This window comes from Salmo trutta, chromosome 19, assembly GCF_901001165.1.
Source record: "Salmo trutta chromosome 19, fSalTru1.1, whole genome shotgun sequence".
Lineage (NCBI taxonomy): Eukaryota > Metazoa > Chordata > Actinopteri > Salmoniformes > Salmonidae > Salmo > Salmo trutta.
Window position 1 is genome coordinate 49,820,709 of NC_042975.1, and position 25,925 is coordinate 49,846,633.

The 25,925-nt window shown below is 42.6% G+C and overlaps 1 protein-coding gene across 10 annotated transcripts in view; it reads left to right on the forward strand.

Moving 5' to 3' along the window:
• The window catches only part of LOC115154907 (collagen alpha-1(XXIII) chain), a 142,888-nt gene that overhangs the window by 59,221 nt on the left and 57,742 nt on the right, over positions 1-25,925 (forward strand). For all 10 annotated transcript variants that reach the window (XM_029701608.1, XM_029701609.1, XM_029701613.1 and 7 more), the window contains exon 3: positions 20,860-20,904. In XM_029701608.1, the coding sequence (XP_029557468.1) occupies positions 20,860-20,904 (45 nt within the window). The remainder of the gene's footprint in view (positions 1-20,859; positions 20,905-25,925) is intronic.

Consider the following 25,925-nt stretch of genomic DNA (forward strand, 5'->3'; position numbering starts at 1 on the left):
AGGGAGAGGTTGAACATGTCAGTGAAGACTCTTTGCCAGCTGGTCAGCGCATGGTCTGAGTTCGCATCCTGGTAATCCGTCTGGCCCTGCAGCCTTTTGAATGTTAACCTGTTTAATAGTCTTACTCACATCGCCTATGGAGAGCGGGATCACACAGTCATCCAGAACAGCTGATGCTCTCACACATGGTTCAGTGTTGCTTGTCTTGAAGTGAGCATAGATGGCATTTAGCTTGTCTGGCAGGCTCGCGTCACTGGGCAGCTCACGGCTGGATTTCCCTTTGTAATCCATGATAGTTTGCAAGCCGGTGTAGTAGGATTCGATCTTAGTCCTTTATTGACGCTGTGCCTGTTTGATGGTTCGTCGGAGGGCGTAGCAGGATATCTTATACGCATCCAGGTTAGTGTCCCGCTCCTTGAGAGCAGCAGCCTTTAGCTCAGTGCGGATGTTGCCTATAATCCATGCCTTCTGGTTGGGATATGAACGTATGGCCACTGGGGGAACGACTTCGTTGATACACTTATTAATGGATGAGTCCTGAAACATATTCTAGTCTGTGCTAGCGAAACAGTGCTGTAGCTTAGCATCTGCTTCATCGGATCACTTTGGTATTGAGCGTGTCACTGGTACTTCCTGTAGAGCTTTTGAAGACAGAACCTGTGTTATGTGTTCCCTCTGGGTGAAGACAGGACCTGTGTTGGCTGTTCCGTCTGGGTGATGACAGGACCTGTTTTGGGTATTCCCTCTGCATGAAGACAGCAGGACCTGTGTTGGTTCTTCCCTCTGGGTGGAGACAGAACCCATGTGGTGATAGTATGGCTGATAACTCCTTCATGGGGTTTCCCTTGGGCAAATGTAATTTATTTGTCAGGCAGCTTAAAAGCTTGAGTTTCAGTCTCTATACAGTACATGACTGGGTGCCGGGTGGATTCTGGTCTTTTTCAAGTGTGGAGATCAGAGGTCAGCCAGGAGAGTGAAAAGCTGAAAACTACATGAGAAGTCCTCTTTAATTACGCAGTTTATGGAGTCCAGTGTATATAGTTTGAGCACTGAAACACTCAAATGTCCACATTTTTTTTTATCACATATATTTTCATTTCAGTTTATTTTATTACATGCAAATGTCCACATTTAGAAAAACAGTCTCTGTGAGTGCCATGCCGTACAGAGTAGCTGGCCAGTGTCTGTTGCCTTGGCGTGAAAAGAGTGAAGGCTCCCTCTTGTGTTGAAAGTTATAGATGTGCAAATGCATGCCTCAAAACACAGTACGCTGGCCACTGATACAAGTATCACAATTTGTGCCTTACGTAATCACTACACATAAACATATCCTTTTGACTTGATTTAGATACTATACTGTATGAATAGTAAAAGGTGGCCAGAGGAATTCACACAAGGCTATTTCAGACACATTTCTTAACTCTTCCTCCGGAGTGGGTGAATGACTGACATACATACCCTGTGTGGTCTCTTCTCTTCTCTGATTGTGATCCAAATCTCTCCTTGTATTAGGTATCAGTGGTGGAAAAAGTACCTAATTGTCATACTTGAGTAAAAGTAAAGATGTTTTAAAAGAAAATGACTCAAGTAAAAGTGAAAGTCACCCAGTAGAATACTACTTGAGTAAAAGTCTAAAAGTATTTGGTTTTAAATATATTTAAGTATCAAAAGTAGTGTAATTGCTAAAATATGTTATATTTTGATCCTGTGAGGAAAATGCTTTCATTGTCTCTGTCTTTGTGTGTTATCCTTATTGAGCCCTGGTTTTGTTTTCAAAACGTTATCTCCTTTTTGAACAGTATGAACACTGACCTGAAGTCCTCTGAATATGACCATAGGCGGTTCCATTTCTTGGACATGTGGATACAGGTTGCTAATGGGGAACTTATCACCACTCTGTATCAGAAAGAGATAGACACACTTTCCTTCTAGCAAGTAGCGCTCATCCTAGTGCCCTTAAAATAGGCATACCCAAGAGTCAGTTCTATAAGCTCAGACGTGTGTGTCATTCAACAGAGGACTATTGATAAAGCTGTGAACATGAAACAATGTTTTCTGGGGGTACTCCAGCCTGGTATGGAAGTGGCATACCAAATTGTGCGCTCTAAACCTTGCTAGGATATACAAAAAAACTGTTAAAACTTCTAAGGAGTTCTGTTACTTGCATCACTACATTCAAGCCCCAAAGCCTTTCCACTGAGCACAGATGTCAGTTCAACGTCTAGTTTTGATTTACATTTGGTTGAATTGTCAACTAATGTGAATTCAACGTGAAATCAAAAAAAAATGTCACCGTGTTATTGGATTTAGGTTAAAAGTTGGGTGAAAAAAAACACAAAATGCCCTTATGTTGCATTTGACATTTTACTCATTTAGCAGTCGCTCTTATCCAGAGCAAATTACAGTTAGTGCATCCATCTTAAGATAGCTAGGTGGGAGAACCACATATCTCAGTCACTAGCTAGGTTTCAATCTAATTAGCAACAGATTTTCATGCGGATATTCTAAAATTCTGGTTTTTGCACGTGCACTCTAGCCAACATCTCGCAGTTACAGTGATGATAGGCTACCTACATTATGAGATTATTATGGATAAGAGCTATATTATTTGTATTTATCAAACGGCAGCCAAGCATCGATCATCATGTCACCAAAATAAGACCCTCAATATTTATTGGCAAGGAGCATCAAGCTCACCACCTTGCACTTTCACCACCCTGTGAAGTTTCTTTACAATTTATTTAATCTGTAGCCTAACTAACTGCATAGTTTCCCGAGTCATAGTGGGAGGACCACACAACATATCATCGTGTGACTCCAAGTTTACTTCGATATGATGGTTATTATATCAAAATATGTTCCACCATGTTTCCACCGCCATATGCATTTACAGACAACATTTTTGTCGCCATTTATAAAATTGTACCAGCATTTCATGTTTCCATCAGCCCAGACGACTTGTTTCATGTGTCAGGTAGTTCATCTGCATGAAATGGTTGGATATAAAAGTGGTTACTGTCGGTACATTTTTCCTCAAAAAAGTAGCTATCATCAAAGTCAAGGGGAAAAACGTTAAGTGGCATTTTTATTTTAATGTGGGGTTGGGAGGGTTAGAAGGGGGTGTAAGGGGGGGTGTGCTGTGGGATTATTTAAGATACTCTTTGAAGTGGTAGGGCTTCAGATGCTTTCGGAAGATGGGCAGGACTCTGCTGTCCTAGCTTCAGGGGGAAGCTAGTTCCACCATTGGTGTGCCAGGACAGAGAAGGGCTTTGACTGGGCTGTGCGGGAGCTGCCATCCCGTAGGGGTGGGATGGCCAAGAGACCAGAGGTGGCAGAATGGAGTACTTAGGTTGAGGTGTAAGGTTTGAGCATAGCCTGAAGGTAGGGAGGGGCTGTTCTTATTGCTGCTACGTAGGCAAGTGCCATGGTCACTGGTTTGATGTTTGCAGAGAACGACAGTGTGTTCTCCAGGGTCGCACCAAGGTTCTTTGCACTCTGGGAGGGGTATGCTGTGGAGTTGTGATGGAGAGGTCTTGGACCGGCAGGCCTTCCCCGGGAGGAAGAGCAGCTCCGTCTTGTCGAGCTTGAGGTGGTGGGCCGACATCCAAGCTGAGATATCTGCTAGGCATGCAGAGATGCGTGTCGCCACCTGGGTGTCAGAATGGGGGAAGGTGAAAAGTAGTCGAGTATCATGCAAATTGCAATGATAGGAGAGACCATGTGAGGGCATGACGGAGCTGAGTGACTTGGTGTATAGAGAGAAGAGGAGGCCTAGAACCGAGCCCTGGAGGACATCAGTAGTAAAAGTACATGGTGCAGACATAGATCATCTCCGTGTCACCTGGTAGGAGCGGCTTGCCAGGTAGAATGCAATCCAAGAGTGTGCAGAGCCTGAGACATTTTCACAACGTTTTCACGACTCTGACGAGCCAGAGGCGGAGGATATACGGCTCCCTCGGGAACAGGCCCCGACCCCAGTGATCTGCGTGAAGAGGAGGCGTAGAAAGAGAGGCCGGAGAGCGGGCTGCCTTCTGAGAAGTCAGAGGCGATCGAATAAACCCCCTCTTCCCTCAATTCTGCTGGCAAACATGCAATCTTTGGACAATAAAATGGATGAGTTATTGGGAAGATTACACTACCAACAGGACATTAAAAACTGTAACATCTTATGCTTCACGGAGTCGTGGCTGAACGACGACAATATCAACATACAGCTGGCTGGTTATACGATGTACCGGCAGGATTGAACAGCGGCGTCTGGTAAGACAAGGGTAAGACAAGGGGCAGCCGTCTATGTATTTTTGTAAACAACAGCTGGTGCACGATATCTAAAGAAGTCTCGAGCTATTGCTCGCCTGAGGTAGAGTTTCTCATGATAAGCTGCAGACCACACTACCTACCGAGAGAGTTTTCATCTATATTTTTTGTAGCTGTTTACATACCACCACAGGCACTAAGATAGCATTGAATGAGCTGTATTCCTCCTGTATTCCTCCATAAGCAAACAAGAAAATGTTCACCCAGCGGCGGCGCTCCTAGTAGAAGGGGACTTTAATGCACGGAAACTTAAATCAGTTTTACCAAATTACTATCAGCATGTTAAATGTGCAAATTTGACCATAATTCCATCCTCCTGATTCCTGCTTACAAGCAAAAATTAAAGCAGGAAGCACCAGTGACTAGATCAATAAAAAGTGGTCAGATGAAGCAGATGCTAAGCTACAGGACTGTTTTGCTAGCACAGACTGGAATATGTTCCGGGATTCCTCCAGTGCATCGATGACGTTGTCCCCACAGTGACCGTACATACATACCCCAACCAGAAGCCATGGATTACAGGCAGCATCCGCACTGAGCTAAAAGCTAGAGCTGCCGCTTTCAAGGAGTGGAATTCTCACCCGGAAGCTTTAAGAAATCCCGCTATGCCCTCCGACGAACCATCAAACAGGCAAAGCATCAATACAGGACAAAGATCAAATCGTACTACACCGGCTCTGATGCTCGTCGGATGTGGCAGGGCTTGCAAACCATTACAGACTACAAAGGGAAGCACAGCCGAGAGATGCCCGGTGACACAAGCCTACCGGACGAGCTAAACTACTTCTATGCTCGCTTCGAGGCAAATAACACTGAAACATGCATGAGAGCACCAGCTGTACCGGAAGACTGTGATCACGCTCTCCGCAGCCGATGGAAGACCTTTAGACAGGTCAACATTGGCCGCAGGGTCAGACGGATTACCAGGACGTCTACTGCGAGCATGCACTGACCAAGTAGCAAGTTTCTTCACTTTTCAACCTCTCCCTGTCCGAGTCTGTAATATCAACATATTTTAAGCAGACCGCCATAGTGCCTGTGCCCAAGAACACTAAGGTAACCTGCCTAAATGACTACCGACCCGTAGCACTCACGTCTGTAGCCATGAAGTGCTTTGAAAGGCTGGTCATGGCTCACATCAGCACCATCATCCCAGAAACCCTAGACCCACTCCAATTTGCATACCGCCCCAACAGATCCACAGATGATGCAGTCTCTATTGCACTCCACACTGCCCTTTCCCACTTGGACAAAAGGAACACCTATGTGAGAAGGCTATTCATTGACTACAGCTCAGCGTTCAACACCATAGTGCCCTCAAAGCTCATCAATAAGCTAAGGACCCTGGGACTAAACACCTCCCTCTGCAACTGGATCCTGGACTTCCTGACGGACCGCCCCCAGGTGGTAAGGGTAGGTAACAACACATCCCCCACGCTGATCCTCAACACAGGGGCCCCTCAGGGGTGCGTGCTCAGCCCCCTCCTGTACTCCCTGTTCACTAATGACTGCACGGCCAGAAACGACTCCAACACCATCATTACATTTGCAGATGGCATAGTGGTGGCCTGATCACCGACAAAAAGGAGACAGCCTATCAGTCAGAGACCTGGTCGTGTGGTGCCAGGACAACAACCTCTCCCTCAACGTGATCAAGACAAAGGAGATGGTTGTGGACTACAAAAAAAGTTGTGAAGCGGGCACGACAAAACCTATTCCCCCTCAGGAGACTGAAAAGATTTGGCATGGGTCTTCAGATCCTCAAAAGATTCTACAGCTGCACCATTGAGATTATCCTGACTTGTTGCATTACTGCTTGGTATGGAAACTGCTCGGCCACCGACCGCAAGGAACCACCAGAGGGTAGCGCGAACGGCCCAGTACATCACTGGGGCCAAGCTTCCTACCATCCAGGACCTCTATACCAGGCAGTGTCAGAGGAAGGCCCAAAATATTGTCAAAGACTCCAGCCACCCTAGTCATAGACTGTTCTCTCTGCTACCACACGGCAAGTGGTACCAGAGCGCCAAGTCTAGGTCCAAGAGGCTTCTAAACAGCTTCTACCCACAAGCCATAAGACTCCTGAACATCTAGTCAAATGGCGACCCAGACTATTTGCATTGCCCCCCCCCCCCTTTTTCTCCACACCACTGCCACTCTCTTTTGTCATCTATGCGTAGTCCCTTTAATTAACTCTACCTACATGTACATACTATCTCAACTAACTGGTGCCCCCGCACATTGACTCTGTACCGGCACACACCTGTCTATATTGTTAATTTTTCTTTTTATCACTTGTTACTTTTATCTCTTATTCTTATCCATATTTTTTGAAATGGCACTGTTGGTTAGGGGCTCGTAAGTAAGCATTTCACGGTAATGTCTACACCTGTTGTATTCGGTGCATGTGACTAATCAAATTTGATTTGATTTCTGCCAAAAAACGCATTTTGATAAAAAATACATGTTTACGTTGAAATGCCTTTCCTGTGAAGTAGTGATGTGCAACATATATCTAGTTTCCTTTTTTTGAGTCACATTGAGGGAGAAAATAGAAAATCTCCACTTAATGTGTAGCAAATGTGCCACCACCGCGACGACCAGATGCTCTCGGACTATGAGATAACACGCAGTCAGATGAAGAGAGAGCAGCTGCAGTAGCAGTGTTCTCCAGGGTGATCCATGTCTCTGTCAGGGCCAAAACGTCAAGGGCAGAGATGGGCAACTTGCGGCCCAAGGCCCTTAGATCAATCCTCCACCCCACTTCACCCCACATAAAAACAACTCAGTCGGGGTCTCAACTTACTGTTACGAGTTAGAATAGTAGAATACACACCGTGCAATTTCGAAATTTGTTTGTACATCAGCGGTTTTTCTGTTATGTCAGTCTCTGATCATCAGTCAATTAATCCCTGTCAGCTAAAGTTGTTTAGATTGCTAAATTAGTTTAGCAGCCAGCTTCGAAACTTATTGTCATGGTCGAATTACCGCAAAAATTTCAAACAACCCTCTGGTGAAAAAGTCAACCATTTGTGTGCTACAGATCATTCTGTGACTTTTGTGTGTTGATTTGAGCCAGAACACTGCTTGCTAATAGCATGATTTTCAAGGTCAAACATAAAGCTAAGGGAACTTGTCCTCACTGACCTCAGTTGGGTTTAGCAGTGGATAAAGAGGATATACTGTACTTTTGTTTAAAGTATTTTTTTTTTACCTAGCTTGTGGTTAGAAGTATATTAAACAATAATCTGTGATACAGGGTTGGTCGATCAAAACTCAATCTGCGATTTACCCTCCTTTCATTTTACCTGTTGGCAAGAGACCAATTAGTAAGAACATTTGTATGATGCCTGTTACCAGTTAGCATGAAGGAAGTCCACTATATGCTCTATGCAAGTTCACCCATCTCAGAAACTCAAATCAGGGAGGGAAAGACCTCATCCGCTCAGCCCCTCTACTTTAGGAGCTGACACCGATATTTCCTCCCAGTATCCAACCCATAGCAGTCATTCATGTGACCTGTATATCACACTGCCAGAGTAATCTCACCTTGAGCTCAGTACATTCGTCACTAGTCTGAGGGAGTACCACTGAGACCACTGTGGGTTTAACCTCACTTCTGAATGTTAGAACAAGACCACTGATAAGAATGGACATCGATGTACATTTAGGTATTGAGCTAGCTTCTGAATCAGCTGAACACGGTTGAAGTAAATGGTCTTCAGAAGGTAAGGCAACAGCCTTAACCGTCACCCTGAAAACAACCTGAATCTGAGAGTCCTCTGAGAATCCATTTTGTTCTAGTATAAAGGAATTTAGGGGCATCAGCAAACTATATCCTGTTCACAAATATTTTATCTTAGATCACTATTTGAATGTTTATTCTAGCTTGAAAGAAAACAGATCAGGAATGAATATAGGCAAATGCAAGTCAGGCACACATACGCAGGCACACTGACACAGTCATAGCTTTCACAGTCTTCCGTGGAAGTCTATTTCAATACAACCATGTTCCTGTTGTCGACGTATAATGCATTAAAACACATGCGAAAGGTTAAGTACGTGTTCAGACATCAACACTTCTTGTACACACAGGTGCCTGTCCGTGAGTGGAGGGCAGAGGCGGTCGGTTCCGTTTAAGATGAAGGAGGGCGATAATTTTTTTATGAGCATGGCCTTATTTCTATTGCAGCATATTGGATGACTGTCATTCATATTCCATTCACCCAGCTCAATGTAACATTGATAGGTTTAGGCTCCATATGATACTCTAATTTTCCCTATACCCATAATGAGGTTGCTACAACCCAGTCTATGAATGAAAGTTTGAGTAATCAAGGTGGCAGACGTTGACACATTCAATACCGCCTTGCACAATCTTGACTGCATCTAGCTGATCTGATCTAGTGTAATCATTAGTCTAACACTTGCAAACAAGAGTTTCTATTAGACAAATTCAAGTATGTTTATCCCCTTTCGTTCCGTTTAATTCCATTTAAAAAATGTTTTTCAACAGAATCGATGGAATGAATACACCCCTGATCAAACGCAAACACAGTTCACTTTCATAGCAGCTACATACAAACAGCATGATCCCTTTGATCATTGGATAATTCCTTCTCGCATCTACGCGCTCTACTCCTTTGACCTTTTCCCTTCCCTGTACTGGTCCACATGAAAGAGGCCAAGATGCGTTCCAGGTTTCTTTACAGAGCCCATCTGGTGCACAGAGTGGTCTCTCCGTGGAACGCCATTAAACTATTTGACTCTGGGATGCCGCGCTCCTCTATAGATAATCACACCATGATTTCACATTCTATCCATCAGGCCTTAGAAGAGAGATTTGTGCTCATTTCTATATTATTTCCAAATTCTCATCCAGTGTATCCTTTATACCAGCAACTGATTTTTCTGTGCCTTAGCATAGTAGATGTCCCAATATGAGTTTGGGCTGTCTTAAGGACTGCACAAAGTGCTGAAAATGTCAATGTTGATTATGATGCTATATGTGTCAATGTAAATCTTCATTAAGACTTTCTCACTGGCGTACCACACACACCCGCATTGCGGGTGGGGGGGCAGGCAACTGGCTCTGGGGGCCCCCAACCCCCTCCCCAGATAGAATCTGAACATGTCATAAGCCATGACAGAAGTGTTTCGAATTACAAGAAATTAGCTGTAAAACTGCAACATTTCCTCTCATTGCAAAATGCGTAGAATAGCAGGAAATTAGCTTTAAAATGCAAAATTCGCTCAGCCTTATTGCAAAATGTGTAGAATAGCATGAGGTTAGCTATAAAATGGCACATTTTTCTCTCAGCCTCATGGCAATACAGCATGTATACGTGTCCTGATGTGTGACTTCTGAATCTTCAATCTTGAAAAATTGGCACTTTTTGAGAAAAGAATGCCTCACATTTATAGTCTCTCACAAATATGTTTCAGGGAGTACAATAGAATATGTTGTAAAGAAAGATAAACATACCTCTAAAGCTTCATTATGCCTAGGCATTTGAGTTGGTTTTGAGTCAAAAACACAAATACGTCAGCTGAATGGATAAAACTGCCATCGCCCATGGCTTCAATTATGGCCAAGGTTTAGTGTTTGATTCTGCTGACTGGTTTTATTTAACAGACACACAAATCCTCATATTTGGTACGATGTCAAACTTAATATGCAGTGGGGAATGATGAAGACCGTCATCTCTCGCTATGTGGGAATAGTTGTTGATTCTGGATACTGTTGTCTCATCTGTACACCATCCAGATAGTAGTCTGCTAATCATACCATAAGTCTTTTGGTCCTTCTAGTGTGTTAGGCATCACATACCTCCCCAATCTAACAGACTGTACATATACTATAATCCTATTATTACCTTTATGTCCTTTTCTTAACTGTAACAAAAATAAATTCACTCTGTGCAGACCTCATAAAGTATGCTTTGAAAAACATAATGTAATGTGATCATAATCTTAAAATCTGAATTATAATCTCTTTTGGTGTCTGTGCTTGCCAGGTAGAAGACCCCTGCTGTATTCCTGCCTAATACTTGTTATTCATTTTTAAACCTTTATGTCTAATCATGCCAGAGAATACACTCTAGCAATCACTCTGCCATTCCTGGAGCTAAGGAGCTGAGTGAATATAGGCCACTCTTGTAGGTGGGTAGAACGGTTTTAAACCTTAAACCTTAAAGTTGTTGATGAAGGGTGAAAAATCAAAGTCCTTTTTCATTTGTGTGAGAAGAACAGTATGGACTTACTTTGGCACTCAAAAGGAGTATTGGCCTGTGAAGCTAGCAGGAAAATGTTACTGATTTAAAAAGCCACAGATCAAATATGAAAGGAAATCTATTTAGGAATATCTTTCCCCTGGTAAATAATCCAAAACACATTGTGAGGGGAGGTTGAGGAGGGTGTGGGGGTAATTCGCCTTATAGTACAGTGCAGGTTTTAAAACCTAGATGACCAGAGGTTTAGCCAAGTTCTGAAACCCATTAAGTGATGGAGCATGTTACAACTGCCTTATAAGCATGGCAGACCAGCTGTACAGAACAGCAGACACCAGAGGCACCTCCAACACATGGGTCCTGACAGACTACAGCACGGCCTTTTATCTTGTGGATGACAACATTGCAGTGAAACACCTTTTGCAATTATCTGTCCAACCAGAGATCACGCCATGGATTTGCAACTTTCATCCCGGCCATAGCCAGGTGACAAGATACCATGAGACTCTATCCCAGGCCCAAGAACTATCCTGTGGCCTCCCCCAGGGCACACGCCTTGGTCCAATTGTATTCGTGGCTCACGTCAATGGTGGATCAGAAGGAACCCTATCCAACTCCTGGGCCTTGGTGGATGACCTGAACCTAATTGAATCAAGACATATATGTGACACTTCCACCATACAGCAGGACCTCAACCAATTAGCCGACTAGTCAGAACAAAACAAGATTATGCTCAACCCAACAAAGTGCAAAGTCATGTACATCTGTTTCAGCCACAATCTTGACCCACCTATGACATTATCCATCTCCAGCCACACATTTGTGGTGCTGTCCAGTGCCAAAGCTCTCTTGTGTGACATTTCAAGCCAAAATAAAATGAGACACAAACACCAAAGGGAACCGAAGGCTCTTCATGATTATTTTTGCCACTTAAGCCTTCCCCCGTAAGACCTTCTGACAGTCTACACCTGCTTTATCCATCCAGTGCTCGAGTACGCCGCTCTAATATGGCACTCAGGTCTCACAGCCCACCAACACAAACAACTTGAGAAGATCCAACAATGTGCAACCAAAATCATCATGGGCCCCACCTACACCTATGACTCTGCATGCAATGACCTGGGCTTGCAGTCCTTGGAGTCCCTCCGTGCCCACGTCTGCAGATCCTTTGCCCAGAAGCTCTCAAAATCCCAGGATTACAACAAATGACTGCCTCAGACAAGAAGCGATGTCAGTGGCAGATCTACCCTGTCCAGTCACAAACTGAACTTTCCCCCTACTCGGACTGACAGATACTACAACAGACCTATGCCTTACTTTGTGAGACTACTTAATGCTGCTTAACTGTAATATTGTATACTACATCTCATATGTTTTATTACATTTTATTGAATTACTTACGGTGCATTCGGATAGTATTCAGACCCCTTGACTTTTTCCACATTTTGTTATGTTACAGCCTTCTTCTAAAATGGATTAAATGGTTTTTTCCCCTCATAAATCTACACGCAATAACCCATAATGACAAAGCAAAAACAGGTTTATAGACATTTTTGCAAAAGAAAATGAAATATCACATTTACATAAATATTCAGACCCATTACTCAGTACTTTGTTGAAGCACCTTTGAGTCTTCTTGGGTATGATGCTACAAGCATGGCACACCTGTATTTGGGGAGTTTCTCCCATTCTTCTCTGCAGATCCTCTCAAGCTCTGAGAGGATCTGGTTGGATGGGGAGCGTCGTTGCACAGCTATTTTCAGGTCTCTCCAGAGATGTTTTTTAGGGTTCACGTCCAGGCTCTGGCTGGGCCACTCAAAGACATTCAGAGACTTGTCCCGAAGCCACTCCTGCGTTGTCTTGGTTGTGTGCTTAGGGTCGTTGTCCTGTTGGAAGGTGAACATTCGCCCCAGCCTGAGGTCATGAGGGCTCAGGAGAATGACGAATGATCCTCCATTTCATCAAGGATCTCTCTGTACTTTGCTCCTATCATCTTTCCCTCGATCCTGACTAGTCTCCCAGTCCCTGCCGCTGAAAAGCAAGGTTGTGATGTAACAGAATGTGGAACAACGGAGAGGTGTCAGAATACTTTCCAAATGCACTGTCTGGTGTAATTCAGCTGTTAGCTGCAAATGTGTACATTTCCAAATAAACCTTAATATACAGTATATGTGAAAGGCGGTGCTCCTGGTGGCTAGTGACATTGATGCAGGAAAACTAAAATCAATTTTTCCTCATGTGTACCAGCATGTCACCTGTGTAACTAGAGGCAAATAAACTCTAGATCACCTTTACTCCACACACAGAGATGCATACAAAGCTCTCCCTCGCCTTCCATTTTGTAAATCTGACCATAACTATATCCTCTGATGGCATTGAGGAGTTTACCACATCCGTCACCGGCTTCATTAATAAGTGTATCAATGACGTCGTCCCCACAGTGAGTGTACATATCATATCCCAACCAGAAGCATGGGTTACAGGCAACATCCACACTGATCTAAAGGCTAGAGCTGCCACTTTCAAGGAGCGGGACACTAATCCGGACACTTGTAAGAAATCTTGCTGCGCCCTCTAACAACCCATTAAACAGGCAAAGTATCAATACAGGATATGGCAGGGCTTGCAAACTATCATTGATTACAAAGGGAAACCTAGCTGTGAGCTATCCAGTGACGTGAGCCTACCAGATGAGCTAAATGTCTTTTATGCTCACATCGAGGCTAGCAACACTGAACCATGCATGAGAGCACCAGCTGTTCCGGATAACTGTGTGATCACTCCGTAGCCGATGTGAGTAAGACCTTTAAACATGTCAACATTCACATGGTCGCAGGGCCAGATGGATAACCAGGACGCGTACTCAGAGCATATGCTGACAAGTGTCTTCACTGATATGTTCAACTGCTCCCTGACCCAGTCTGTAACACCTACATGTTTCAAGCAGACCACCATAGTCCCTGTGCCCAAGAGCGCCAAGGTAACCTGTCTAAATTACTATCGCACCGTAGTACTCACATACACTACCTTTCAAAAGTTTGGGGTCACTTAGAAATGTCCTTTATTTTTGAAAGAAAAACACATTTTTTGTCCATTAAAATAACATCAAATTGATCAGAAATACAGTGTAGACATTGTTCATGTTGTAAATGACTATTGTAGCTGGAAACGGCTGATTTCTTTTATGGAATATCTACATTGGCGTACAGAGGCCCATTATCAGTAACCATCACTCCTGTGTTCCAATGGTACGTTGTGTTAGCTAATCCAAGTTTATCATTTTTAAAGGTGGCACGTATTTCATCTGAGATTACTTGTCTTTGTTGTTGTTGTTGTTGTTGTTGTCGTCCTCATTCTCTTCCTCATCCTCATCCTCTCTGTTGTCTTGCAACTTCGGCATTGTTTGGATCCATTGTCCCAAAGCACATGGACATGCCTCTAGGCCCTATTTATTGATCTTGCAATCCTGATTGGTGTGTTAATAATTTTGAGGCTTAGTGTTTGCACCTGGAGGACGTTGTGCTCTTTGAGTTTAGGTTGTGATGACTTGAGTTAATTATATTGAGAGCATGTTTTTGCGGAATTAATTAATTATTTGGCCATTTTTGTGTAAGGTTTTGCAGAAAGAGTTTTGAATATTGAAACATGTGAAAAGAGGTGAATAGTGTTTACGGTTATGTGAAATGTGTGTGTGTTTTTGGGAATGACATAAGGGTATGGGTTTTTGTGCTACGGGAATCAGTTTTTGTGTTTAAGCAATTGAGAAACTGTAAGCAGAGCTTTTGCTAGGAATAGGCTGTTGTTCACATTACTATAGTGTCTGATGCTGCTCAGTAGCATGTGTTTCATAGTCTCTATAGCATTATGCGCTTTTTATGATTGAGTGGTCCTCCTCATCAGATCTACAGTACCAGTCAACAGTTTGGACACACCTACTCATTCCAGGGGTTTTCTTTATTTTTACTATTTTCTACATTGTAGAATAGTAGTGAAGACATCACAACTATGAAATAACACATACGGAATCATATGGTAACCAAAAAAGTGTTAAACAAATCAAAATATGTTATATTTGAGATTCTACAAAGTAGCCACCCTTTGCCTTAATGACAGCTTTGCACACTATTAGCATTCTCTCAACCAGCTTCATGAGGTAGTCACCTGGAATGTATTTCAATTAACAGGTGTGCCTTGTTAAAGGTTCACTGTGGAATTTCTTTCCTTCTTAATGTATTTGAGCCAATCAGTTGTATTGTGACAAGGTAGGGGTGGTATACAGAAGATAGCCCTATTTGGTAAAAGACGAAGTCCATATTATGGCAAGAACAGCTCAAATAAGCAAAGAGAAATGACAGCGCATCATTACTTTAAGACATGACGATCAGTCAATGTGGAAAATTAAGAACTTTAAAAGTTTCTTCAACTGCAGTTGCAAAAACCAAGTGCTATGATGAAACTGGATCTCATGAGGACCGCCACAGGCAAGGAAGACACAGAGTTACCTCTGCTGCAGAGGATACTACTAAAGGACACCAATAAGAAGAGACTTGCTTGGGCCGAGAAACATGAGCAATGGACATTAGACCAGTGGAAATCTGATGAGTCCAAATTTGAGATTTTTGGTACCAACAGCCGTGTCTTTGTGAGATGCAGAGTAGGTGAACAGATGATCTCTGCATGTGTGGTTCCCACCGTGAAGCATAGAGGAGGAGGTGTGATGGTGTGTGGGCACTTTGCTGGTGACACTGTCTTTGATTTATTTAGAATTCAAGACTCACTGATGGTGCTGCATCAAATAACCTGGCCTCCACAATCACCCGACCTCAACCCAATTTAGATGGTTTGCGATGAGTTAGACCGCAGAAAAGCAGCCAACAAGTGCTCAGCATATGTGGGAACTCCTTCAAGACTGTTGGAAAAGCATTCCTCATGAAGCTGCGTGAGAGTATGCCAAGAGTGTGCAAAGCTGTCATCAGGGCAATGGGTGGCTACTTCGAAGAATCAAACATCTTAAATATATTTGGATTTGTTTAAAACTTTTTTAGTTACCACATGAATACATATGTGTTATTTCATAGTTTTGATGTCTTCACTATTATTCTACAATGTAGAAAATAGTAATGATAAAGAAAAGCCTTTGAATGAGTAGGTGTCCAAACCTTTGACTTGTACTGTGTGTCATCACTATATTAATATCATTTGGGCTAGGATCTGTTCATTCCACCCATGGTTCCATACTTTATGCTAGCTACCTGGAGAGCTTTGCTTTGAAGTGCTGTGAGCTATTAGTCTTACTATTGGTAGAGACTGCCTGTAGTGTGTAGACTTCAACTTCCATCACATTGTAGAAAGAAAATGTGTAGCCTAATGCATAAAATTTAGCATAAAACATTTTTGCTTTTATTCAGTTGGGAATATTGACCAAACGTATGACACTGCTGTCTTCATATGAAACTTTCTGAGCTTTAGGGCTGGCAGGGAGTGTAATGTATTTTCTGGTGACATCAGCTAAAGATCATAACCACAAGATGGATTTGCAATTTAAAACTGTTTTTGCACCATAGGGAGCTGTTCAACAATATTGTCTTCTGCTGTATTAAGGAAAAGTGACACTGAGGAAGTAAATCATTTCTGTCCACCATTCACCCCAAAAGAAACATTGTAACGAGCATAAAATTATAGGTTGTGTCTCAATTCCACTCTTTAATGTGAAAATATTCAGTTCAAACAACAACAAAAAGCAGTAACCTCTGCACTGTTTTTCAGCTCTGAGATGGGGTTGGTTAAATGTAACCACTCTCAAATGTATAGTTAGAGCTATGACTCACAATTATAATTTTAACCATATTTTGAGGTTATACCATGTTTGTTTACAATTATATTGTTTACAAATAATGGATTAAAAAAAGCTATATTTTCGGATCTGATTGTCACGTTTGTCGTCGTAGAGAGAATGGGACCAATACGCAGCGGGTTTCGTGCACAACATATTTATTTCTAAAATAATGCGAACACCACGGAAGAAAACAATAAACAAACTAACGACATGAAACAGTGACCGCAGGCTCAACAAAAAGCAGTGCTCTCAAACAACTACCCACGAAAAACAAAGACAAACACACCCTACTATATAGGACTCCCAATCAAAGGCAACTCAACACACCTGCCTTCAATTGAGAGTCCCACCCCAATCAACTAGACATAGAAACACAGACATAGACCAGTGACAAACCCCATAATACATACATCACCCACCCTCTGCCACGTCCTGACCAAACTACAATAACCAAATATACTCTATACTGGTCAGGACGTGACACTGATAGGGTAAGACAGTTGAACTACGCTCATGAGGTATTCATAAGTTATATTCCTTAATAATCAATGGGTATCATGCATACTACATTTTTTTAAGAGTAACGATTAGTATGAGGAAGAATCGCTTTTCAGAACAAGCCCAGCGTGAAAACATGGTCTGTTGAGATCTAAAGTCTATTTTTAAGAAGAAATTGGATGTGTCGCTACTGATTCTCTCATTGTAATGGAGAATGTGATGATTTTAGACAACGGGATATTTTCTCTTCCATTAGTGGTGTTTTATTATGCCTCCTATAACAAAGCCAGCACTCTACTGCTGCCTCTATCACGTGGGCCAGTTGTAATACATTTAAATCAAACCTTTTCCTGGTTTTAGATGTTCCCTATCCGTCATCTTCAAACTTTGTCTCATTTACTGTAGCTCGATAGTCTCCTGAACGGATAATTTTGTAATAGAAATAATAATGCCATTTAGCAAGCGTTTTTATCCAAAGCAACTTACATTTATGCGTGCATACATTTTATATACGGGTGGTCTCAGGAACAAGATCCGCTATCTTGCCGTTGCAAGGACCATGCTCTACCAACTGAGCTACAGAGGACCAATCATTAGAAGTAGGTTTATATAGCAACAAAATCAGGGTGCTCGTCTTGGAGGAATGAGTTAAATCTTCAAGTGACTAAGATTTTCGCTTGTTGCTAAACACACTTTCAACTTTAACTGTAATACCAATCACTGTTGTCAATGTCAACTGTCATCCATTTGTCCAATGAGGAGTGCATATCCTCATTTAAGGGCAGGGAGAGGACACAAATGTGTCTTCGATTTGTATCCCAGCCAAAATAGAAGAGGCTGTAGTTGTGATTTACTGTTTACTATCAGGTTTCAGGTAAGACCCAAGTGCAGACTGTGTTGAAGTAACTGTGTTTATTGCAACAACAGGGGCAGGCAAATGACAGGTCTAGGCAGGCAGGGGTCGATAATCCAGAGTAGTGGGGCCAAGGTACAGGACGGCAGGCAGGCCCAGGTCAGGCAGGCCCAGGTCAGTAATCCAGAGTAGGTGCAAAGGCACAGGACAGCAGGCAGGCTCAGCGTCAGGACAGGCAAGGGTAAATACCAGGAGGACAAGAAAAAGAGAGACTGGGGAAAAGCAGGGGCTGAGACAAACCGCTGGTTGACTTGAACAAACAAGACAAACTGGCACAGACAGAAAGAAAACACCCGTATAAATACCCAGGGGATAAGTGGGGAAGATGGGCGACAACTGGAGGGGGGTGGAGACGAGCACAAGGACTGGTGAAACCGATCAAGGCATGACAGTTCAGCGTTGTTTTTATGTGCAGTTTCTATAGGTAGGACTAGGATCAGAGACACATAACTGGAAACGGATGCTCACTCGCTGTCTCTACAGACCCAAGAGATTGTCTAAGATAAAACATATCCCTTGCCATAACTAACAATAACTCTAGTATTCTCTGTAGATAATATTGCACTATGACAACATTTTTGTATCAGACATGCTCCCTAAAAATGTACTCTTATCAATTGCTTTTTGTTTTTGTATCAGACTTGTTCTTCATATATGTACCTCTAGGGCTATCTAACAATATAGAATTAAGCTTCAAAAGATACTGTTTTGTTTGAATGTTCTGCCAGGTTGATTCTTCTGCCAAAGTTAATGTGCATGTGGATTTAGCCAGATCCATACAACACTCAATCTTGGCCCAGAAAAAAAACTCCTTCCTGTGTTGGCCATTTCTGCTATAGGTTTACTTTGGGTCCATCCTGCAGCTACACTGTGGTATCTTAAGATGTGGATAAGCACCAATAATCCACTTCTGGTATGAATTTGATGCCAAGTGAATGGGGGTGTCGACCTCAGTTATCTCTCATTCCTCCTCCTTTCACACCCTCAGCACAGTATAAGCTCTTTTGTGGTGTAAAAAATTAAAGAAGTTAACACGTACCACCTGCTAAATGAATGTCCATGGAATTCATTATGAATTCCCTCTATTCATGTGAGCATTCCAGTACTGCTAAGGCTTTTAATCCAACACTTGTAGAGGTGTGGGTCTTTGACACAATTTATGGTACCTGGCGATTGAAGTTCCCTATTAAGATAGTGTTTGCGCCCTCCTTTCTACTGGACCTCTTCCATACCTACTAAAGATCATGAGAGAGTCAGCTACCAAAACGAATTTGAAAAATGACATTCTTTGTGTTCACTACAATTATAGCTGTACCAGTCTCATTATCTTACTGTAAATAGAGAGAGAATAGTATAGGTATGCAATGTATTTTTTTTCAAAATCTTGATTAGCCTGTGAAATGATGTACAGCACACACATTCTACTGTTATTTTTTATAGGTCTAAAATGTTAATCTTTTTTTGTTACCTCTCAGGATTTGCATAGTATTCTGTGATAACACTAGCTTATTTCTGATTAAAGTGTACTTAAATATACAGCTCTCTAATTTTGTGGAATCAGGGGAAAGTGCTTTATGATGTTTTTTGTGACAATGAGTAGAGTTAAATCACGTGTCCTGCTGTGCGTTCTTTTCTTAGACATTTTTATTTAAATCTCTTGATGGATGTTGATTTGATTCGTTTTGAAGAGGGGCAATATCACGCACACAAAGTTTAGTGTACAAAGCACATATTCTCTCTTTAATAGAATTTCCATGGAATTTGGTGTCATGATTTTTCAGCAGACAGACAGATGGCAGGGTAGAGGGTTTACTCACCATAGATCGGCAATAGGACTCTAGTTTTAAAAGATCCTCTCGTAAACTGGCAATAATAGTGCGGGAACACTGTTCCCTTTTTTCCTGGAACGCTGATATATTTGTCTAACGCTCAAATAGGCATGCAAATTGCACATGTTGACTTTGTTGAATAAAACAAAGAGGACATTCACATTCATATTTTAATGTTAATTCAAACTGTTTTGTTCAGTTCTGCTGAGTTGTGCGTTGTGTCCAAGGAATCGTCCCATCGGTACAAAGTTATACTGAGCTCACGTCATCTGAGAGTAGCTATCCTCCCCCTGCATGTGAGCTGCGGCAATTGGTAAAATAATATGATCTTAGCACAGTATGCTTTTATTAATACCATACTTGTCGTTTGTTCTTGAGCCCTCATACGTTGCATGTGTTTGACTATGACTCTTGGGCCAGTGTGTCAGGGTGAAAGCATGTTGAACATATCTGTGGAGAGTGTGGGTCAGTTGGTCTTGTTTGATCTGGGTGGACTGTGTAATGGCTGCAGTCCCTGATTCATGTGGGGGGTTAACGATACGGCTTGCATGTGATGTCACTGTTGGCCGGGCTGGGGCCTTCCTGCAGATGCAGCCAGGGGAATGCTGAGGGGACACGTGCGTGTGTGTGTGTTCCATGGTCGCTGCTGTCAGAAATAGCCCTTTTCTAATCTCCCTTATCTTCAGGGTTAACACGCCAGGGGAAGCTTCCACAGTCATTCCCGAGCCTGTCTTCAGGAATGGGAAACAGAAAGGCAATTTTTCTCACGCTGAGTCTGTGATATTGACCAAGTTTATCAGCCTCCTAGATTCTCTCCCTCATCAGCTAGTGATCTGTTAACCCATTGTCATAGCACCAGTATTGTCAGGTCATGTTCACCATCTCCTCCTGTCTCTACACACAAATGATACTCAGTAATGGAAGAACCTTATCGGACTTGTCCAAACATGGTCACTTTCTGACTAGTTCAGATATCTGAGAAGTAAACAGATCATTCCCCACTGGAAGCTGTATACTGTAAGTTACACACTATGAAATAGGTTTGTTTATTGAAGCTGTAACCCCAAACTGTGGTGTGTTAAAATGAAAGGGAAATTATTTTAAAGCAATTCAGCTGTTGCCCTCGAAAACAAATCATTTATTGAATGGGAAATATAGGCAACCTGTATGTTAAATTAGTCAACTAATAAACAGACAAATAAATAATCTCTGTTCCTCTCTCTGTCATCCTTCTAGGGCCTCCAGGAAAACGGGGAAGGCTGGGAAGACAAGGCAACCCTGGTAAATATTATTTCTTTTTTCTATGTTCCAATGTTTTCAATGCTTATCTTCCTCAGCAGTGTGTGTTAATGGGTATGTTGATCTGTGCCATGGGGTAAACCAGGGATCATCAACTAGATTCAGCCGCGGGCCAATTTCGTTCTTGAGTGGATGGTCGGGGAGCTGGAACATAATTACAGATCATTTGTAGACTGCAAATTGACAGCAAGAAGCCCAAACAGATATAATATTTGACTAAAACGTAATAATTTCAAACCTTGCTTATATTTAGATACAATCACGTATATCTCTCTATTACGTGTTGGAATACTTTGGAGCAGATTTCTGAAATTAAAATCACTTGAAGCTGACTTAGTCTTTTATGTCCAACAATAATATATATATATATATATATATATATATATATATATATATATATATATATATACTGTAAAATTATATTTATTTTTTCTCAGAAAACTTGGGGGGCCAAATAAAATCACCCACGGGCCAGTTGGGAAACCCTGGGGTAGAGTGTATAAAAAGACCAACAGATCTGAGTGAACTGTATAGTACCCAACAGTCCCTGGTTGCAGCCAGCCAGGGGAGTTTTGACAGTGTGCAGCTGCAGGCTCCTTGGGTGAATGACTTTTCACCCTGCCAGTATCGCCTGCCTGGCTAGCCTCACTTCTCTCTGTTTCATCTGAGGAAATCCAGCCATTCTCAGGAATAATTATACACAGACCTATGTATTCTCAGAACCCTTTCAGACATGCCTACGGACGGGAATGTACGTTTTTGGTTTCACATTGTTTGTGGGAATGAAGACCTACGTCTCCTGACTGGTAAAACTGACATTTTTTCAACGTTCTGAGAACAGAAGTGACAATGTCTCCTGTTCTGGGAAAGTTTATTTGTAGGTTGCAGGGAGGTTCTGAGAACATTTTACTCTGGTTCCTTGAAAGTTTTCCTAGAAGGTTTTATTAACGCTCTGAGAATGGAAATGATAGGTTGCTTTGAGGTGTTTTTTTTATGACTTTCTTAAAACTTTCACTGAATGTTTCAATAAGAAATTACAAGCACAGATAGGACACATGAAATTAATTTCCTTCTGCATGAATCATGCAAAAAAAATCAGTGAGATTCAAACCTATAATCTTAATTTATTTATTCTTGGAATTAGTCCAATGCGCCTAAAGGATGCAGCTAGCATGCCATGTTTTTTTTTACGCATACAAAGTTGTTTATTTTAGTCTATTCAAACAGATCCCATTTCAAAGGAAACAAGCACTCATTATTGGCCAATTAGTGTGCGCGGCCAACACACCTGAACACATTTAGCAAAATAGAGGATAGAGAGAGTTTTGTTTATGCTGAGAACGAATGTAAACTCAGCAAAAAAAGAAACGTCCCATTTTCAGGACCCTGTCTTTCAAAGATAATTCGTAAAAATCCAAATAACGTCACAGATCTTCATTGTAAAGGGTTTAAACACTGTTTCCCATGCATGTTCAATGAACCATAAACATTTAATGAACATGCACCTGTGAAACGGTCGTTAAGACACAAACAGCTTACAGACGGTAGGCAATTAAGGTCACAGTTATGAAAACTTTCTACTGACTCTGAAAAACACCAAAAGAAAGATGTCCAGGGTCCCTGCTCATCTGCATGAACGTAGGCATGCTGCAAGGAGGCATGAGGACTGCAGATGTGGCCAGGGCAATACAGCGCTACAGGGAGACAGGACAGACAGCTGATCGTCCTTGCAGTGGCAGACCACGTGTAACAACACCTGCACAGGATTGGTACATCCAAACATCACACCTGCAGGACAGGTAAGGAATGGAAACAACAACTGCCCTAGTTACACCAGGAATGCACAATCCCTCCATCAGTGCTCAGACTGTCCGCAATAGGCTGAGAGAGGCTGGACTGAGGGCTTGTAGGCCTGTTGTAAGGCAGGTCCTCACCAGACATCACTGGCAACAACGTCGCCTATGGGCACAAACCCACCGTCACTGGACCAGACAGGACTGGCAAAAAGTGCTCTTCACTAACGAGTCGCGGTTTTGTCTCACCAGGGGTGATGGTCAGAATCGCATTTATCGTCGAAGGAATGAGTATTACACATGGGGCTGTACTCAGGAGCGGGATCGATTTGGAGGTGGAGGGTCCGTCAGGGTCTGGGGCGGTGTGTCACAGCATCATCGGACTGAGCTTGTTGTCATTACAGGCAATCTCAACTCTGTGCGTTACAGGGAAGACATCCTCATCCCTCATGTGGTACCCATCCTGCAGGCTCATCCTGACATGATCCTCCAGCATGACAATGCTACCAGCCATACTGCTCGTTCTGTGCGTGATTTCCTGCAAGACAGCGAAGAGCCGGGATCTCAATCCCATTGAGCACGTCTGGCACCTGTTGGATCGGAGGGTGAGGGCTAGGGCCATTCCCTCCAGAAATGTATGGGAACTTGCAGGTACCTTGGTGGAAGAGTGGGGTAACATCTCACAGCAAGAGCTGGTAAATCTGGTGCAGTCCATGAGGACGAGATGCACTGCAGTACTTAATGCAGCTGGTGGCCACACCAGATACTGACTGTTACTTTTGATTTTGACCCCCCCCCCCACCTTTGTTCAGGGACACATTATTCAATTTCTGTTAGTCACATGTCTGTGGAACCTGTTAAGTTTATGTCTCAGTTGTTGAATCTTATGTTCATACACATATGTACACATGTTAAGGTTGCTGAAAATAAACGCAATTGACAGTGAGAGGACGTTTATTTTTTGCTGAGTTTATATGATTTTAAATAAAAAATTTAGAACATTCTCTAAACGTTACAAAACTTTTCTTGTAGTTTTTATGGAACATTTTCTTCACGTTCTGAGAGTGGAATATATGTTTTTAAATAACATTCTTAGAACGTTACTGAACATTACTAACGTTTTCATGGAAAGCGGTCTTAACGTTCTTAGAACAGTTTGAGAACATGACTTTAAATAGAACCATGAGGAAACCTTTGGGTAACATTATGCTAAACTCCTGAAATTCCAACAGAAGAACATTGTTTCTGAACATTCTCTGAACTATTTGAGAACATTCCAGATTATTTGAGAACATACTATTACTGCTGGCAGGCAGCACTGCCGCAAAAACGATCTTGGCTCTTAGATGGCAATCACTTCACTCACTCCCCAGTGGATACAGTTACTATACGAACTGAATATGAAATTCAATGAAAATGTACATTAAATGTAACCATGTTCAAGGTTTAAGGAAACGTTCTGTTGAAGTAATGAAATTCCAAGTAAATAAGTCAAGCAACTATCCTGCAGAAAGTTGTGGAAGTTGTATGCAAAATGACCTCAGGACACCCAAGCTCTCACCAAGCTCTATGAAACATATGGTTATCAGAACGTTATGTTAGCTGGGGGCGGACTGGCTGGGGGCGGACTATCTGGGGGCGGGCAGCAAAGAGCATATCCACTACTATAATTGGGTTATTTCTTATCACATCCTTTGTTATTAATAGGGTGTGTAGTTCAATTTTCTTGCAATGTTCTTTGACATTTACCATATGTGGATTTGTTTTTTCTGTGGATATGAAACATGGTGGACCCATACAATCCTTTTCACAACAACCGAGGCCAGAATTCACAGGTAATTTATTAGCTGGCAGTGTATCATCAGGCTGTTAGGGGAGGCTCACTAATTACTCCCCTGGGCTCCAGCAATGTGACCGGAAGTTCAAATATTAGAAAAGCATTGAAAGGAGTTCCAATATGATGTCACCTTTCTGTTGATAATAGATCAGGCCATTTCCATGTAAAAAGACCCATGAAAACCAACATATGAAGTTCATGGAGCACATCGCATTTGGTGTCAAATGAAAGCTAATAGTTTATATTTTTGAGAAATGTAATCATATTTTTGAAAAATTATCCAAAATAGAAAGGTACTATCTTGAGCAGAGGGAACATTGACGGTAGAGCCAGGCAGGGAGCTAGAGAAATCTGACAGACGGGCCTCGGAGCTCTTCATCAGGCACCTTTTCGTCTTTGATGTTCACAGCTTCTCCTCCGTAGATCAGGCTATATCGTCCGCTACTGAAATGTTGCACCCACGTGGTGATGCTTCAGCGACCGTAAAAGCGGCAGTAAGACCACCACTCCTCAGCAGTAGAACTGAAAATCCCCCTACGAGGTGAGCCTCTGCATCACCTCACACCGCAGTCCACTTCCGTCTAGGAACCGGAGCAGGAAGCCAAAAAGCCAATGCTATAGATCGGGTGTTGCTGCTGCCTCATTTAATTTGTGCTAGCTAACTAGCTAGTGAAGCAAAATATAAACTGACTTGCTATAATCAGTCCTGCAATTTCGTGGGTCACCACCAGATATTACAGTTTCTCATCATAGACCTGAGCAAGACCTGAGCAAGGGAGGGGGAGTTAGTCAGCGCGTAGACAAGGGAGGGGGAGTTAGTCAGCGCGTAGACAAGGGAGGGGGAGTTAGTCAGCGCGTAGACAAGGGAGGGGGAGTTAGTCAGCGCGTAGACAAGGGAGGGGGAGTTAGTCAGCGCGTAGACAAGGGAGGGGGAGTTAGTCAGCGCGTAGACAAGGGAGGGGGAGTTTGTCAGCGCGTAGACAAGGGAGGGGGAGTTAGTCAGCGCGTAGACAAGGGAGGGGGAGTTAGTCAGCGCGTAGACAAGGGACGGGGAGTTAGTCAGCGCGTAGACAAGGGAGGGGGAGTTAGTCAGCGCGTAGACAAGGGACGGGGAGTTAGTCAGCGCGTAGACAAGGGAGGGGGAGTTAGTCAGCGCGTAGACAAGGGAGGGGGAGTTAGTCAGCGCGTAGACAAGGGAGGGGGAGTTAGTCAGCGCGTAGACAAGGTGACTTCAGTGTTAAAGACAGAGCCTTTATAAGGCTTGCCTATTTTTTATTTTGGCTAATTCACCATTTCCAACTATTTACATGACCATGTGATCAGAAAAATATGCACACTAACTTTTAATCCTATGATAATCAAAAAACCTTATC